Here is a 17,326-nt window from a genome sequence, read left to right as displayed (position 1 = left end):
CTGCCACACAACGCTCCCTCTACCGAGGGCCAGAAGGGAGGACCGACCCCCGTTAACCGGTGTTCCCCCTATTCAAACCCCCCATTCCGGTCCTGGCCCCGCAGCTCTCCTCCCAGAGTCTCATTACGGTTATTAGCACAAGACCCCAAATGAAGGCTTTTGAATAAGTGTCCTTGGACAGGAGAAGGGTTATGTAATTTTAAAAAGAGGGGAATTTGAATTTACTCCGCCAGTGTAAAAGTGACAATTAGGAAATGTCAAAACCCAATAGACTCTCCTTTTTATTTCATTTTCATAAGAATCGCAGGGCCAGCCTTCCCCTGCAATTCATCCCCAACATCCCTCCCTCCCCAGGCCCCACCACGCAATCTGAAAATTCCGTGTTCGGAATTCACTCCCGTGTGTTGAGTACCGCCCACTGGGTAAGGCCTCTAGTTCAAGGAAGGGCACAGGGATGGAGCTCGCCAGGTCCCAGGGTTGCCTAGGATTGTTGGGAGGGGTCAGGGGTCACCAATAGAGTCAATTCCTCTGGTCCCGAGGTGTCCGACAGCAGGACTGATGTGACTTGTCGGCTTGGGGGTGGCAGAGACATTCTAGACACCCCCTTCCATTTTTCCCCCAGCCTCACTGGTACATGCTTATCTGCCTTTGTTTGTGTGGAGTAGCTTGAAGGGTCCTTATTCATCCAGGACAAAACTGCTTTACGAGGGTAAAGAAAAACTCTACTGTTGGAAACATTCCCAGCATCCCCCTTATAACAAGGCCCCTCTGCCAATCGGCCCCTTGAAGAAGGAACTGGGGAGGCAGAGCTGGGGGTGACCGGCAGATAGGAGAAGGGCCCTGCCTACAGATGCTGCACAGGCCTTTCAGAATCAGAGGATAATGCGTGTGTGTCCCACAGACTCGCAAACCGCCATGGGCAGGACTGGGGTCCTGCAGCGTAGACCACAGAGGGCTCAAGCAGACCACTAACTTAGGGCATCTGAACAAGGAAACCACAGACTGCTGCCAAGTGGCCAGTCTTTTAGCTTAGTCCAAACCCCTCATTTCACATTTTGGATCCACTCAGCTGCACTGCCCACTAGAAGCTTCTGAAGGTAAAGGGGCTTAACAGCTTGTTCACCAGCCTGAAAGTCACAGAATCATAGCAACTCAGGGTTGGAAGATGGAAATGAATATTTGCTGAACGTGGCATGTGCAAGAAACTTTACATTATCTATTTAAGCCAAAAAGAGCCTGTGAGGAGGGTACTGTCACGCCTGTCTTACAAATATGAAAACCAAGCTCCAGAGCAACTAAGTATTAGGGTAAAATGACGCTACTCGTCAGGGGCAGAATTGGAGATTAAGCTCAGGTCTTTCTGGCTGAGCCTGGCTCTCCACTCTGGCTTCCACTTCCTCCGTGGGGGTCCCAAGCACAACACCTCTCCCCAACACACACACCAGCCCTTTGCAAAGCTTCTTGTACACATTTTAAAAACAGCTTTATTGGGACATAATATAAATATAAAATGCACACCTATTTCAAGTGTATTCTTAGTATATTTCTTAGTATATTCAGAGTTGTGCAGCCACCCCAACATGTGTTGTAATGGAATTATACAACATGTGGTCTTTGGGGACTGGCTTCTTTCACTCAGCATCATGTTTTCAAGGGTCGTCCGTGCTGTAGGCTTGTGTCAGTACCTCATTCCTTTCTATGGCTGAACCATATTCCGTCGTATGGATAGTCCACATTTTTGTTTACCCATTCATCTTTTGACAGGCATTTGGATTGTTTCCACTTTTTGGCTGTTGTGAACAACACTGGTATGAATATCTGTGTAAGTGTTTTTCTGCACATTTTTTAAAAAATCACATTTTTACTCCTTTTATTAAAGGTTGAAAGTTATAAACACCTGTTCTCTCATTAAACAACACTGCAAATATTTGTTGAAATGACGAGGCATTTATGACAGGAGAAGCAGCTGGATGTGGTGAAAAGAAAGTAGGTCAGGAGCCAGGGCACAGAATTTATTTTTTTCATTCATTCAATAAAGACCTATTAAAATACACTATAAGGCATTATACTGGGTTCTAATGATTTTACATCCTGACTATTCTATCATTCATTAAAAGAAAAGTTTTTGCCCATTCTGTCCTAGAAAACAAAGGTCAGTCATTTATCTTTCCAAGGCCTCACTCTCATCAGCAAAGTGGGGACAATACATACACCTGGGTATAGCTGGGAGGGCTGGGAGAAGAAGGTATAATGATACACCTGACAGTCCTAGACTATCAGGGACTCAACAAATATGATAATATGACCCATATGACAAGAGAAATGACTTGCATTCATTTTCCTTTCCTCACCTAAGGTAAAGTATTGCTTTCTACTCAATGATGAAATGTTTCACACACCAGGAACTGCCTGTAGAATGAGAAACACACCAGCTTCCCTGCCTTATAGAAAACAGATTTGGTTTTCATAAGTGGTTGAATCTTTAAATGCTACCTCCAAAGGTGGAAAAACCTTTTAAAGCAACAGAAGTAGGTCAGAATGAAAACAATTAGTTGGTACCTGACAATCTACCACGGAGAAGGGAAAAAAGGAAAAGACCTTCCACAGAACGTTCAAGCTCCTGGCATTGCACTTTCCCATCTTTGCCAGGAGATGGCGACGTGGTCCCACAAGGTTGCATTAGTGCAACGTTGGCAATGGAATCACAGGGACAAAGGGCACCTGAAGTTGTGCTGCTTGGAAACTTGTTCACCTTGTCAATTGCACTGCAGAGGTCTGGGCAGCACTAAGCACATTCCAAGGGAGAAAAAGAGACATGAGGAACAATGATGTGTTTACAAAGGCTACAGGGATCTGACGAAATTTGCAAATGGCTTGAGGTCTAACTCCAGATATCACCAGAATAAAGTTATTGGGGGTGGAGGTAGGGATAAGGGCATTAAAACATTGTGCAAGTTAGTATCAAATAATTATCCCTTTATGTTACATCTATTCCAAGGAATATTATCATTCATTAAAAATCAAGTGGTGGGCTTCCCTGGTGGCGCAGTGGTTGAGAATCTGCCTGCCAATGCAGGGGACACGGGTTCGAGCCCTGGTCTGGGAAGATCCCACATGCCGCGGAGCAACTAGGCCCGTGCACCACAATTACTGAGCCTGCGCGTCTGGAGCCTGTGCTCCGCAACAAGAGAGGCCGCGATAAGGAGAGGCCCGCTCGCCGCGATGAAGAGTGGCCCCCACTTGCCGCAACTAGAGAAGGCCCTCACACAGAAATGAAGACCCAACACAGCCATAAATAAATAAAATAAATAAATAAAGATACATGAAATTGCTAAAATTAAAAAGAAAAGGGACATGCTCACCATCCATCCTTTAAAAAAAAAAAAATCAAGTGGTATTAGACATGACACCACAAGCACAAGCAACCAAAGAAAAATTAGTTAAATTGAACTTCATCAAAATTACAACTTTTATGCTTTAAAGAACACCATCAAGAAAGTGAAATGTCAACCCACAGAATGGGAGAAATGTTTGCAAATCATGAACCCGATAAGGGGCTCATATCCAAAATATATAAAGAACTCGAACAGTTCAAGAATAAAAAGACAACCCAATTTTAAAATGGGCAAAGAATTAGGATAGACATCTCTCTAAAGAAGATGTCCACGTGGCCACTAAGCACATGAAGAGACGTTCAACATCATTAGCCATCAGGGATATGCTAAGTCAAAAGCCACAATGAGATACCACTTCATCAGCACTAGGATGGCTGCAATCAAAAGGACAGACAATGACAAGTCTTAGCAAGGACGTGGAGTAATTAGAATCCTCATACACTGCTGGTGGGAATGTGAAATGGTACAATTGCTTTGAAAAACAGTCTGGCAGTTCCTCAAAAGATGAAACAGAGTTACCATATAACCCAGTAATTCCACTTCTAGGTATATGCCTAGAACAGAAAGTGTATGTCCGCACAAAACTTATACACAAATGTTCACAGCAACATTATCCACAATAACCAAAAAGTGGAAACAACCCAAATGCCCATCAACTGATGAATGGATAAGCAAATGTGGTCTATTCATATGATGGTATACTATTTAGCCATAAAAAGGAATGAAGTACTGAGACATGCTACAACATGAGTGAACTTTGAAAACATGCTAAGTGAAAGAAGTTAGTAACAAGAGACTACATACTGTATGATTCTATTTATATGAAATATCCATTAATAGGTCAATCCATAGAGACAGAAGGTAAATTAATTGTTGCCACAGGCTGGCAGGGAGGAAGAAAGAGGAGTGACTGCCAACAGGTATGGGGTTTCTTTTGGGGAGATGAAAATGTTCTGGAATTAGTGGTAGTGTCTGCATAACCTTGTGAATAGGAAAAATTACTGAACTGTATACTTAAAAAGGGTGAACTGTATGGTGTATGAGTATTTCAACTAAAAAATAAATTTTTAAAAAAGAACAAAGTACTGATACATGCTATAATTGGACAAACCATGAAAACATGGTGCTTTCATGTTTGTGAAAGGAACCAGTCACAAAAGATCACACATTGTATGATTACATTTATATGAAATGTCCAGAATAGGCAAATCTACAGACAGAAAGTAGATTAGTGGTCATCTAGGGCTGGAAGGATTGGGGGGAAATGGGAGGGCAATAGCTAACGGGTATGGGACTTCCTTCTGGGGTGATGAAAATGTTCTAAAATTGATTGTGGTGATGGTTGCACAATTCTGTGAATATACTAAAATCACTGAATTGTACACTTTAAATGGGTGAACTGCATGGTAAGTGAATTGTATCTCAACAAAGCTGCTACAAAAAATAGAGTTCCAGGGCTGCTGGGTCACACAATGGGGAAGGGGCAAGGGGTGGCGTGGAACACACCATTCTCTTTGTTACCAAATGAATGATGCCCCCTGGAGTTGTGAAATGAAACGTGGGCCTTCACCCACCTCCCTGAATCAGTGCATTCTTGGTGGGCAGTGACCTTGGTTCCGTAACTCCACAGCCAGCCTGGCACGCAGGCCACTTTCTCTGCCTTGTGATCCCCAAATCAGATGTCAAAGCCCCATCCGAGGGCCATTCATTTGGTTACAAAATGGTAAAATAGGATCACAATTTTCTTTTTTGTTAAATATATTAATATATGTGCATGTGTATGAAAAGAGATACACACCAAATAATGGTTATCTACAAATGGAAGGATTATGAAGGCTTCTATTCTCTTTACTTCTCTAATTTTCTATAATGCAATATGTCACTTTATAATTAGGAAAAATTAGAAAAATGCATATATGTGTATATGCATCAACTGTGTTGCTGTCTCACAACTGCATGTCGGCATTCTATTTTAAACTGGTTCTAATTTAATTCGTTTTACTAATCAGTACTACATACAAATACACAGAGTTTCCTCAAATCGTTTTTGCAAAGAAACAAGCTATACTAGCGTAGGTCTATGAATGAGGTGGAACTAAATAAATGGTTCCTGGATGTCCAAGCATAAAAGACTTTCTCTGGAAACCCAAAGTGACAGTTTACCCTAAGGGGGACGGTAGCATTGACACCTAAGAATGTTTAGGTACTATGTTCCCCAAAACAGAGGCTCAGGATCAACTCGATTTTAAATTCCAGAAGACTGTCTTCCAGTTCTCTGTACTCCCTAGCACAGAGCTAAGCACACAGTAAATGCCAAGTAAATACATGCTGAATGAATGACTGGGGCTGGCAATTCCCTGTCATCACCATTCAAGGGGCAACGAAGTTTAACCCAGGGTTTCTCCACCTCAACACTGTGGACAGTGGGGGCTGTGCCTCAATTAGAGGCCAGCAGTACTTCTACACACACACTTCGTGACAATCAAAACTGTCTTCACACATTGGCTTATGTCCCCCGGGGGGCAAAATCTCCCTGCACTTAAACACCACAGGTTCAAAGCAGCACTTTTCAGGTCTTGAAGCTACCAACTAGAATCCTGGAATGCCAGGGCTGGAAGGACCCTCATACGTGCTCCCATGTACACTTTCACAGATGGGCAAACAGGCCCAGAAAAAAAGAGACACACTGGAGCCAAGATGACTCCAGCAATACAGCTCAGTGTTGCTCCCTACCCCGTGCTGTCCTTCGGGTTTGTGTAGTAACTCAGCATCATTTCCTTCAAGGATTTTATCAGTCAGTGAGGGCCGTCGTAACAAAATACCACAGACTGGGGAGCTTAAACGGCAGGAATTTATTCTCTCGCGGTTCTGGAGGCTGGAAGTCCGAGATCAAGGTGTCAGTAGGTTTCTTTCTCCTGAGGCCCTCCTTGGCTTGCAGACGGCTGCCTTCTTAAAGCCCTGGTGTCTCTCCCTCTTCTTAGAAGGACACAGTCCTATTAGATTAGAAGCCACCCTCACAGCTTCACTTTAACTTAATCACCTCTTCAAAGGCCTTTTCTCTAAATAGGTTACATTCTGATGCACTGGGGTTGGGAATTCAGCATACGGATTTTGGGAGGAGACAATTCAGCCCATTATAAGGACTCTGCTCAGTGGGAAAAAGAATGTTAAGATAGAGCCCTCTCACCTGGGTTGTGCTGAAAGGCTAAGATCCCCTTTCAATGCATTATTCAAAAACCCTTCCTGGCAGGACTAGCAGCGAGGTGAAACATTCTGCTTAAATCAAGGATGATCCAAACCCAAGGTCAAACAGCAAGCTTCAGAGCAAATAACCCCTCCTCCATCTAGGACCTCCTTCTCAGCGCTCAGAGCCCAGTATGGCACTTACTACATCACAGGGGCTAAAAGTCCAGGTCCAAGAGCAAAAAAAGATCTGGGTTCCGTCACTATCCTGGTTTAAACCACTAAGACAGTGTTCCCCTACACGAAGAAATTAATCTGAGTTTGTTTTTTTAGAATGAGGATAAAAAGACCTACTACCTCATAAGCGTGGTTGTTAGGATTAAATAAGAGGCGTTTAGCGCCAGAAATGATAGGAAGACAGTCGCTGCTATCACAGTGTGCCTAGGCTGGGCCCACGTGCACCTTCCAGGGCTCTGAAGTTGGCATCTAACGGTATAACCTGGAGCAAAATTTAACCTGAGCATCAGAGCCTTGCTCTTAAAATGAAGATGAGAAAGAATACCAGCCTCAGAAGACAGTGCCATGTGAAAGTGATGGTACAAATGTTTTTTGTCTGGGTAGGAATGGTCAAGAGACTATTCTACATTTTGCCTCGGTGAACGGGAGAGGAGGAAGAAGGGGGCAGTCACGGGCACTGAGTTAAGCCTGGGGTCTTCGAGGGCACCAGCAGCAGATCTATTTCCTTCTCCTTGCAATGGATACTCCCGAGTCCCTGTGCACAAAATCGACAAGCCCCAGGAAAGAGTCTTGGTTTGTCGTCACTACCAGATGGTCCTTCATTGTCTTAGGGAGAGGGAATCCACTCAGGCACAGGTCCCACAGTCTCCCGACAAGGACTATGCTGAGGACAGAAAACCTAAGGAATTGGTGCCGCCAAGTGGCACAGAGAGCAACTGCTCTTTGTGCCCCTGGCACCTCCTTCTTCTCTCCTCTCCCCTTCCTCTTCCTCCCATCTATCTCTCTTCCCCCTTCTTTCCTTGAAAGAGTGCCCACAACCATCGCTTAATTCAGCGGCCATCCTTGAAGGTCTGAAAAGGCTGTGGTGAAAAGACAAGGCTTTAAGATCATATTGGACCTGACTCCGTAGTTCCTCCCTGCGCTAAATCAGGTCAATGAGCTTATTTGTGTCAAATAAATGAGCCCGGCTGACGGCTAAGCAGCTGCAAGACTATTTATCTCAGGCCTCCAAGCTGGCACTCAGCAGGCTGCAGGCAAAGCTCAGGAGGGGCACGGGTGTCAGGGCCTGAGCTCTCGGAGCACGCCCTGGATTGCTGCCCAGACAAAAACCTCCCGAGAGAAACTGAGTCCAGTACGTGTGTGTGTGTGTGTGGGGGGGGGGAGATGGGGCGAGACTCTAGGCCTCTGAAACTATGGAGGTGAGCAGAGAAGATTCCAGCTCCAAATAGCAGCCCACGGAACATCTGGGAACATCTTTAGAAAATGACATCCCTCCTGCCCTCAAAAACCATCATATGGGCCACAAACTTGACAAAGCAGAGCTGGCTTTTGGGGAAACTTGGCTGCTTTGAGCTCAGCTCATCCTTTCCCCAAACCAGACATCCAGAAAGACGGTACCCATGTGTCCTTCCCAGCCATTTTATATATTTTTTTATTTTTTTAATTCTGCAGTTAGTGATTCACTGAAATGAATGACATACTTCAGAGATTTGGAGTGGGGCTCCCCCCATCTTTTTCTCTTAGCTCTCTCAGGAAAATGGCATTCTGCCGTGACAGGCTTTGACCTCAGCACATTTCCTGCAGGTCAACTCCGGCTGAAATAGAATGTCTGTAACTTATTTGTGAAGAACACAAAGACTTGTCTCCCCACTGTGTAAAAATCAGACAGAAAAGGGATGCAGAAATGCAATGACAAACTTGTATGCATTTCTAAAAGGGCTTTCAATCCTACCCTGGCTTTATTTTAGAGGCCAGATGACACAAATAAAATGTGTACTTTTAAATAAATAAATAAATAAAAATTTAAAAAATTAAAAATAAATAAAATGTGTACTTTTCCCGCTCTGTAAATTAATTAGCTATAGTTGGGTTAAGCCAACACAACAAGAACTGTTTTAAAATATTATGTACAGCAGGATTCTACCTTTATGTATGTATTAACACAAAATATACATTCATGTACGAAAAAAAGATAACTTTACATAAAAACTTTAATTAGTGGTTATCTTTGGGGGCTGGGGATCTGACTATTGTGGTACAATTTAGCATCTTTGTAATTTTCTATTATTTTAAAACGTAATTCCCTACATTTTCAGGTTTCTGCCTAGTAATCACGAAAGAAATGAAAGGGAAACCTTTTACTGAGCGATGACTACAGAAGCCCTTAATAGGAATTCCAAGATGCTCTGAGCATCTCAGATTAAGCATGCCTAAATAATTTAGCACTGTATTAAGGTATAGCTACAGAGCACATTCTGGGCTTCCCTGCCAAAAGACAGCTGTTTTTATGATGGAAAACACAGCAGCTGTCTTCACAGGTGCAGAGCAGCAATACATAATAAGTTGGTCCCAGCAGAGAAGAATATGGTCTCTATTTAAAATCTGAGGCGAAAAAGGCAAAAAATGGTGAGCCCCAGTTGAAATCTTCAAGAGAAAAGGGGGAGCCCTGATTTGAAGAAAACAGGCTCCAGATGGCTGGTCTCCACTTACCCAGTGAAAATCAAAGCCAAGGACCAAGTCGCTGGGCTCTGGTCTTGCTTTAACACGCGGCAGGATCTTTGGCACAAAAATCAGAATTTTGGATCTGCAAGATACCTTAGCAATCACCCTCCTTTGACAAATGAGGAAACCAAAGCCAGAAGAGGTTAATGTACTCAAGGCTATTAATGCCTGTGCTCTCATCAGTAAAATTAGGATGCTACTCACAGACTTCACTCTGCTGTTACACTTATAAACACACACACTCCTCCTCAGTAATAGTGACATGTGACCAACACAGTCTGAAATCTTGAATTTAACTGATAGCCAACACCACTTTTTCTCATTTAGCAAACACTTCTGATTTTGATAATCCGGATGTAAGCTGACCAGAGCTTGCCTACTCTATGCTGCATAAAAAAATGTATGAATTTAGAAAGTCCAAAGACCTGAGGAACTACTGACCCTACCAAAAACTTGTAAAGTACCCACTTAGAAATAAAATGCATTTCTAGCAGTGATATGTTTTGGTTCCTCCGAGCCCACAGACTGTGCAGTCCTGAGAAACAATATAGCTGGACCCCTGTCCAAACATTTGACTGACTGCAGGGCCCGCTGGTTGTAACTAGCCAGTTGCTCTGTTTATTATACTATTAAAGGCTGTACTTCTATTTTTAAAAAGTCCAGCAGTTCAGCTCTAACAGCAGACATGAATCGAGTTGTACACTTGAAGGTACGTGGCGAGGGGCTGCCGGGACACGGAGTCGGCCACACAAACACAACCCCTGTTGTTCCCCACTCAGGCCCTCGGGGGCCACCTGTTCCTCTTCGTGTCTGTGTAAGCTGACTGGACGCTGAATGTTGCAGACGTGTGACTGAGCGAAAACGGGGATCCCGGTACCCAAAACTGTCCTCACACCATGACAACACACTATGCAACAAGAGTCCACACAGGCAAAGGGCCCGGAAGGCAATGCACTGATGCCACAGAGTCAGGAAAAGTGCTGTGTAGGAAAGAACTCTCACAATCCCACTGGCTTCTTTTTTCTTTTAATTATTTCTACTTGCTTATGTGGTACCTTTTTAGAGTAGAATGACCAGTTTTCCAAATGGAATCTGTAGTGATTCATTTCCCCTCGCCCCACCCCCAAAGGCCCTCCTTGCAAAGAGCTACTGTAGGGGGATGGGGAGGGCAGATCTGCCAGGAGGGGAGGGGGCTCTCTGTAAACCTGGTCATTCTGCCCACGGGAGGGTGTCTGCACTTGGATTGTGTCAGCGCGCGAGGGACGCTGCCGCAGAGTAACAGTGCCATTCCTGGAGGCAGCACTGGGCTGGTAGAGACCAGGGAGGAAGCAGCACGTCCTGTGGGATTCCAGGGTAATTTAATCAGCAGCACTTGCGCACGGCAGAAGGCAAGGGCAGCGAAATAATCAAGTTGGCTCTCAGCTCCTGGTAGTTTTTCTGTTTAACCGAAGGGGGTAAAATGTGACCCGAGAGTAGGGCCTCTGCCTCGGCCGGCACTGCTGATGCGTGGAGCTGGATGACTCTGTGTCGTGGGGGCAGTGGTGGGCTCCACCCACTACACATACCGCCTGCCCTCAGTTGTGATAAGAATGTCTCAGACATTGCCAACTGTTCCCTGGGGGCAAAACTGCCCCCATTTGCTGCCCTAGATCAACTGGAAAAGTTAGTTAACAAGTGAGCCACTTGATTCTGAGTAATGCAGGGTTGAAAAAAAACAAGAAAAGGGGTTTAAGGCCTCCTTCAGTGAAGAACGCTCTGTAAGAAAAAGACCAACAAAAGAAAAACTGGCCAAGGTCAAGAAGAGCAGTTTACCACATGTGAAAGATAAACACCCAATCAAAATATGGGAAGAAATTAAATATCAATTAGAACATAGAGATCCATTAGCAAAAAGAGTTAAAAAATGATACCAAGGGGTTCTTAGGTATATGACAAAAGACACTCCCCACATACTTTATTTATTTTATTTATTTTTGGCTGTGTCAGGTCTTAGTTGTGGCACACGGGATCTTTCGTTGAGGTGCGCGGGCTTCTCCCTAGTAGTGGCGTGCGGGTTTTCTCTTCTCTAGTTGTGGCGCGCAGGCTCCAGGGCGTGTGGGCTCTGTAGTTTGCGGCACGCAGGCTCTTTAGTTGAGGCTTGCGAGCTTAGTAGTTGTGGCGCGCGGTCTTAGTTGCCCCACGGCACGTGGGATCTTAGTTCCCTGACCAGGGATCAAGCCTGCGTCCCCTGCATTGTAAGGCGGATCCTTTCCACTGGACCACCGGGGAAGTCCCACTCCCCACATAGTTTAGGTGGGAGTATAAATTGGTGAAAATCATTCTCAAATAAACATACAAACGTGTATGTGAAAGCATATCATCAGTGCATTATTTGTAGCAGCCAAAAAAGAAAAAAAAAAAAACAGTAATAAGCTAAATGACCTCAGCAGGGATTAATAACATTACGGTATATCCATGAAACCGGCACCAGGTGGTCACTAAAAATTATTAGATAGGCCTATATATCACATAGAAGGATGTCCATCAGAGGACTGCTTTCAAGAAGAAAAAGTATTCTCATATCTGCCTAGAAAGTCATGAGGGAAGAGAAAAAAAACGCGCTGATCTCTAGGTTGCATGATTTTAGGTCATTATTACTTTCATCTTGACACATTTCTGAATTACCTGCATTTTAAAAATTATCTTTAGCATGAGTTCTTCTAAAAATAGTTATAAAAATAATACCTAGAACTCTGTAGTTGCCACCCTTCCACCCAAGGAGCCCACCCTTCCCCACCTTGCCAACTACGTGATGTCAGACCCCCACTGGACTGCAGATGTGGACTTCATGCCCAGCACTGGGCCTTTACTCACTCCAACACCTCACAACAACCCCACGAGGAGCAAATGCGATCCCATATCACAGAGCAGGGCCTGGGACTCAGAAGAGGAAAGACTACCCAAGGCCATGCCTTAATAAGTAGGAGTTACTGACTGCGAGGCCGAATTCTCTCCAGCCTGTGAAGAGTAGACTAAATAACAGTAGAAATTAACACAACAGAGTAAAGTAACTATACTCCAATAACCATTTAAAAAAAAAAGAGTAGACTAAATAAGCAACATCTCCGTTCATTTACAATCTACCTGCAAATCCCAACGATGGGAACAGCTTGCTCGGAACCTTGCACACAGCTCCCACAGCGCCTTTGCAGCCTCACCAACTGAGGCACTCCCTGGACAGCCTCCAAGTCAGCTCCGGGAGCAGGCCAAAAACTGCAAACCCTGCTCTAAAATCCTATCCCCCACTTTTCCAAGAGCTGCTGAGCTCACCCTCCGATGCCAGCCCCAGCGTCGCCAGGTCCAGGGCCACCCCAAGTCCCAGGCCCTGTGGAGGCAGCGCCTTTTTCTACAGAATGCTTCTTTCCCTGTTAGAACACATCTTATCTTTATTGCTCCAGCAACGAGCATGGCAATTAAGATTCAGAACTGAGGGAAATGCTTTGAATTACCCAACTACCTTTCACCCCAAACATAACAATTTAAAAAATTTTCTTCTAAACTAAAGGTGTTTTCATTCCTTCTCTGATCTTGTCTTAAAATCCGATGTGTATCATGCACTTTGCTAAGCTCTGGGCATAAAAAACTACGACAAGGTCCCTAATTCTGGAAATCTTCAGTCGAAGGAGCCAGAAACAAACCAGAGAGGGGAGCAGGGAGGGGTCCAGGCTAGAAGCCTGGGGAGGCCCATGACGTTCCACGTCCTTGGGTGGCTTCGTTACAGAGTCTGCAGTACCATGACTTTCCAAAACAGCGAACGTGCCTCTTAGGAGTACAGAAAAACATACTCTAGGGCTGAATGAAAATGACCTTTGGATTACTGACCCAATTTGGCTACTTATACCACCTCTCCCCTCTGCTGGCCTGGACAACCGAGATCTATATGCTCTCAGAGGAGTGTTTACAGATGAGTCAGTGTTGGAGCTGGCGAGGGGTGGTGGGAAGGACAGTGGACCCGGCGCCGGAGATGAAGGTCGTGTTTTGGTTCCGTCATGGGGCCCAGGGAAGTCACTTCACTCCATTTCTTCATCTACGAGGTGGGAACAAACGAGCTTAATTCTCTACCTAAGTTGCAGAGGCTGTGAAAGCAGTGAAAATGCAAAACGTGCTTGCCAATATTCAAATACGGAATAAACAGGTATGGCTGACCTTTGATATAAACTGTTTTCACAGTAAATCTACGTTATTGCCCAAGGGTTCAAATAAGCTCAAAGGAGAGGCTGGTCAGTGACAACTACCAGGAGACAGACTGAGTTACCAAAAGCAATGAGCTGGTGAAACATGCAGACATGTCCATTACTTTCACACACAGTCTGATTTAGCACCAGTGAACACACACAGAATCTGAAAAACCTGATGCAAACTGAATAGATTTCCTGGGATCTAACATTAAAAACAACTGCCAGACAGTTCACCCTCTAAGAAAGTTGACTTAGGGGGACAAACTACTTTGGGAAGATAAGTGTAAGTAACAGGAGGGAGTTAAGGGAAACTATTCCATTGAATGGACTGCAGAAACGTACAGGAAGGCAAACGTGGCCCAAGGAAAAAGCTCCACTGAAATAAAAATGCTGAAAGCGGGCTGTAAAGCTCGTGCTCTGCTCTGAGGGCAACCGCTGAACAACCGAAAAAGAACAAGGAAGACCCTGCCCAATACCAGGGTTAGTGAGGGGCTCTGGGAAAGAACAGTGTGCGGTAATGGACTCCGGAGAGCAAAGAGGGGCACGACGTCTTGATCTGAGGACCAAATACTCTCAGCCTTGACCAGAGAGGGTTAGTGTCATATTAGAAACACAGGACGCCTCCAGCATGTGGACCAGCAGCCTGCACACCCAATGTCCACGGAGGGTAGATGTGAGTCTCTTAGGGCACCCTGACAGAAACTTGAGTTTTGTTCTTCTTTGTAAATCATAGGGAAACCAAATGTCTGTACCCATCACATCTCCCGAAGCTGAAAGCGATAAAGGACGACCACTTACAGTCAGTTGCGAGATGTATCTCCACTGAGGAATCGCCTTAAGATGGGGTTTCCATGACAGAAGAGGAGGAGGCCGCCCAGCAGATGACTTTCCTGAGGCTCCCACTGTCCCACGGCTGAGCAGACCAGTCATTTCAACAGGGGCAGAGGAAACAAGAACAGAACCCTCCAGGACAACAAGGCAGAATTTCTGGTTAAAACGGTGCATGCACATAGGTAAACAAGCATATCCAAATACCACTAGGAAAAAACCTGAGAGCACATGGTGCCAGCTGCTAGAAAGTTGGCACAGGATGAGAAGGGAACAGCATCTGAGTTTCTAGACAATTTTAGATGTCAGGACACGGTGTTCAGGGCCCACTCTTGAAGATGCTGTTAAAACAAAACCAAGAACAAACCACCTCGAGAGAACATGCTTGTTCTAAGAGACCAAACATTTTATCTGGGTGAAGGGTCGATCTCACTCTTGAAACTCAAGAACACAAGAAAACAACAAGAACAATCTCCTTGAATATACTCAACTATCAAGGAATTTTCCTATAGGAAACACGAGAATTTTCCCACTACTCTAAAGAAGTCCAATAAATAACTTTACAGTGAAGGGCCCGAGGAGAACACACACAGATGCCCACAGGTCCCCGAGCAGCTGCAGAGCAGAGGCGCTCAGAGTGCTGATGCCTTCACCAGGTCGCCCACAGTCTTGTCTTTCTTGAATGTAACCCGCCGGCTGGCATTTCCAACTGCTTTACGGAACAAGTCCATCTGGTAAGCCCGGGGGCGAGTGAGGCCAAAGAGCACAGCACAAGAAGTGGTCAAGGTCAAGTCTTCTCCTGAAGACCAGAGAAGGGCTTCAGGCTACAAGTTCTTCAGCAGCGCATCCTCCCAGTGGGTGGAGTCTCCCTCACCGTCACGCGGGGAAGAGCTCGGGAGGGCTCTCTCCGTAGCAGTACTTTGCTATGGGATCCCTATAGGTGTTCTCATGCTGCACGCTCTGTTGGCAAAAGGGAAGAGAAGATCGCCGTGAGACAGAGCAGGATGGCGGCCGGCAGACGCTCCCTGCAGAAGCCCGGGTGAGTCCATCTCCAAATGTCACCAAAAGGGTCCAGGGCACTTTCTGGAGCAAAGGCAGATGCTCAGCACAGAATGCCAATGAAGGGCATGAAAATGGACATAGTGTCACCGCAGGACTGTTTCTTTTATGCACACTAGTGAGTTTTTTTTTAACAACCTAGCTGTGACTAGGATAACTTGAGACAAAAAACTTTCCTCAAAGTATTTTAAGTCAGATTAAGATCCAATGGGTGTTTTGCACCTGACCCCGTGCTTCAAAGGAATTCAGTCCCCGGCACTGAACCCTGCAGAGATGAAGGAGATGCACTTCAAATTGCTTTCGTCAAGTTTTATGTACCTAAGGGCTGGTACACGTGCTGAATCCCACAGTACCACACACGCTTCATCTGGCCAAGCAAAGTGCGATTTAACACAGACAATCATCCTTGGTGGCTAATTTTTCAGCAATTTGTTTTCATACAAGCAACTTGAGTTTTTGGCTAGTCTAGAATTCATTAATTAGCCTAAAACCAAGGCTAAACATCTAAATTGTAAGTATTAATCCAATTTACAGACATGCAGCCAAATCTTTTCTTTCTTGGGACACTTATAAAGGCAAATTGCCAACTGGTAAATTTCTCTTTACAATGAAAATGCAAAGTCTGAAATTTTAGCATCTTCACTCAAGTTTGGAAATAACTCCTGGGTTTTATCAGTTAAAGAAAGAAAATACTTGGCCTTTTCTAGCATTTTTCAGAATGAGAGTATGAATCAAAGTAAGTCATGGGTTCAGCCATCCTCCACATTTCCTTTAAAGACCATTCAAATGGAAAGCTCTTCCAACAAAACAAGGACATCAGGAATTTCTTCATGTTTCAAATGCTCATTATAATCCCTGAAACATTTACCCAGTGATGCTGAATGCTCTAAGAGCAGACCAGAGACATGAAGAGTGGTGTAAAACCCAAAGGCAGACTACAGAAATCTGGCAAAGGGTACAAGAGTTCCAGAGAATGACAAATGAGTCATTTATCTCAGACGGAGCCAGGACAATCTTGCAGACACCATGAATGGAAGCCAGAGGAAGAGCGCCCGTATGACAAACACGTCTGGTGATTTTACAAAGACAGCTCCAACAACCGCCAGATCACGAAGGCTGAGAGCAGAGGATGCGCGGAATGATGGAAAGGCAAAGACGTTCAGACGCTTTCAGCAGCTGGTGCCGTGTTTAGTGCCCAAGAGCAAAGCAGTTAATGACAATATGCTGAAAAGTACTGAGAGCTTGGCAACCTACAGATTTACCTGTGTATTTTTCAACACCCACCTGCCCCATCCCCTTGAATCCTAAAATAAACCACAACTTTGTCCCAGAGTAAATGAGTACCCACTCTAACCGAGTGGTTGCTGGAAAGCCTTAAATTTCAGTCAAAGACAGAGGAGAGAACTTCTCTCAGGAATTGGACTATTAGGACTCCACCCAGACTTAAAAATAATTTTAAGCTTCCACTTAAAATACAGACAAGATAATCAGATAGGGAAGATGCAAGTTAGTCGGACCTTGATTTGATATAAATATTTTACATCCCTAACTTGTATAAATCTCATGTTCACATTCTAAATACAGTCAGCCCTCCATACCACGGGTTCCGCATCCGTGGATTCAACCAACCACGGGTCAAAAGTATTTGAAAAAACTCCAAGAAGTTCCAAAAAGCAAAACATGGTATTTACATTGTATTAGTTATTGTAAGTAATCTAGAGATGATTTAAAGCATACGGGAAGATGTAAGTAGGTAACAGGCAAATATTATGCCATTTTATATGAACATTTAGGGATTTGGGGTCCTGGAACCAATCACCCTCGGATACCAAGGGATGATGTACTATCAATCCACCAAAGCTCCACACAACTTCGTTTAAATCTCTTCTCCATTATCACCCCACC

The 17,326-nt window shown here is 44.6% G+C and overlaps 1 protein-coding gene across 6 annotated transcripts in view; it reads right to left on the bottom strand.

Moving 5' to 3' along the window:
* The window catches only part of SPRING1 (SREBF pathway regulator in golgi 1), a 126,417-nt gene that overhangs the window by 94,880 nt on the left and 14,211 nt on the right, over positions 1-17,326 (bottom strand). For 2 of the 6 annotated variants that reach the window (XM_068563145.1, XM_068563144.1), the window contains exon 5: positions 11,265-13,383. The exons of 3 other annotated variants lie outside the window; for them this stretch is intronic. In XM_068563145.1, the coding sequence (XP_068419246.1) occupies positions 13,255-13,383 (129 nt within the window). In that variant the 3' untranslated portion in view covers positions 11,265-13,254. Of the gene's footprint in view, positions 1-11,264; positions 13,384-14,733; positions 15,323-17,326 lie in introns of those variants that run through there. One more of the 6 variants, XM_068563147.1, reaches the window with a different exon arrangement.

Source organism: Eschrichtius robustus, chromosome 14 (genome assembly GCF_028021215.1).
Source record: "Eschrichtius robustus isolate mEscRob2 chromosome 14, mEscRob2.pri, whole genome shotgun sequence".
In the NCBI taxonomy this organism is placed as follows: domain Eukaryota; kingdom Metazoa; phylum Chordata; class Mammalia; order Artiodactyla; family Eschrichtiidae; genus Eschrichtius; species Eschrichtius robustus.
Note: the sequence above shows the minus strand (reverse complement) of the source record. Positions and strands in the feature narration are given on the sequence as shown.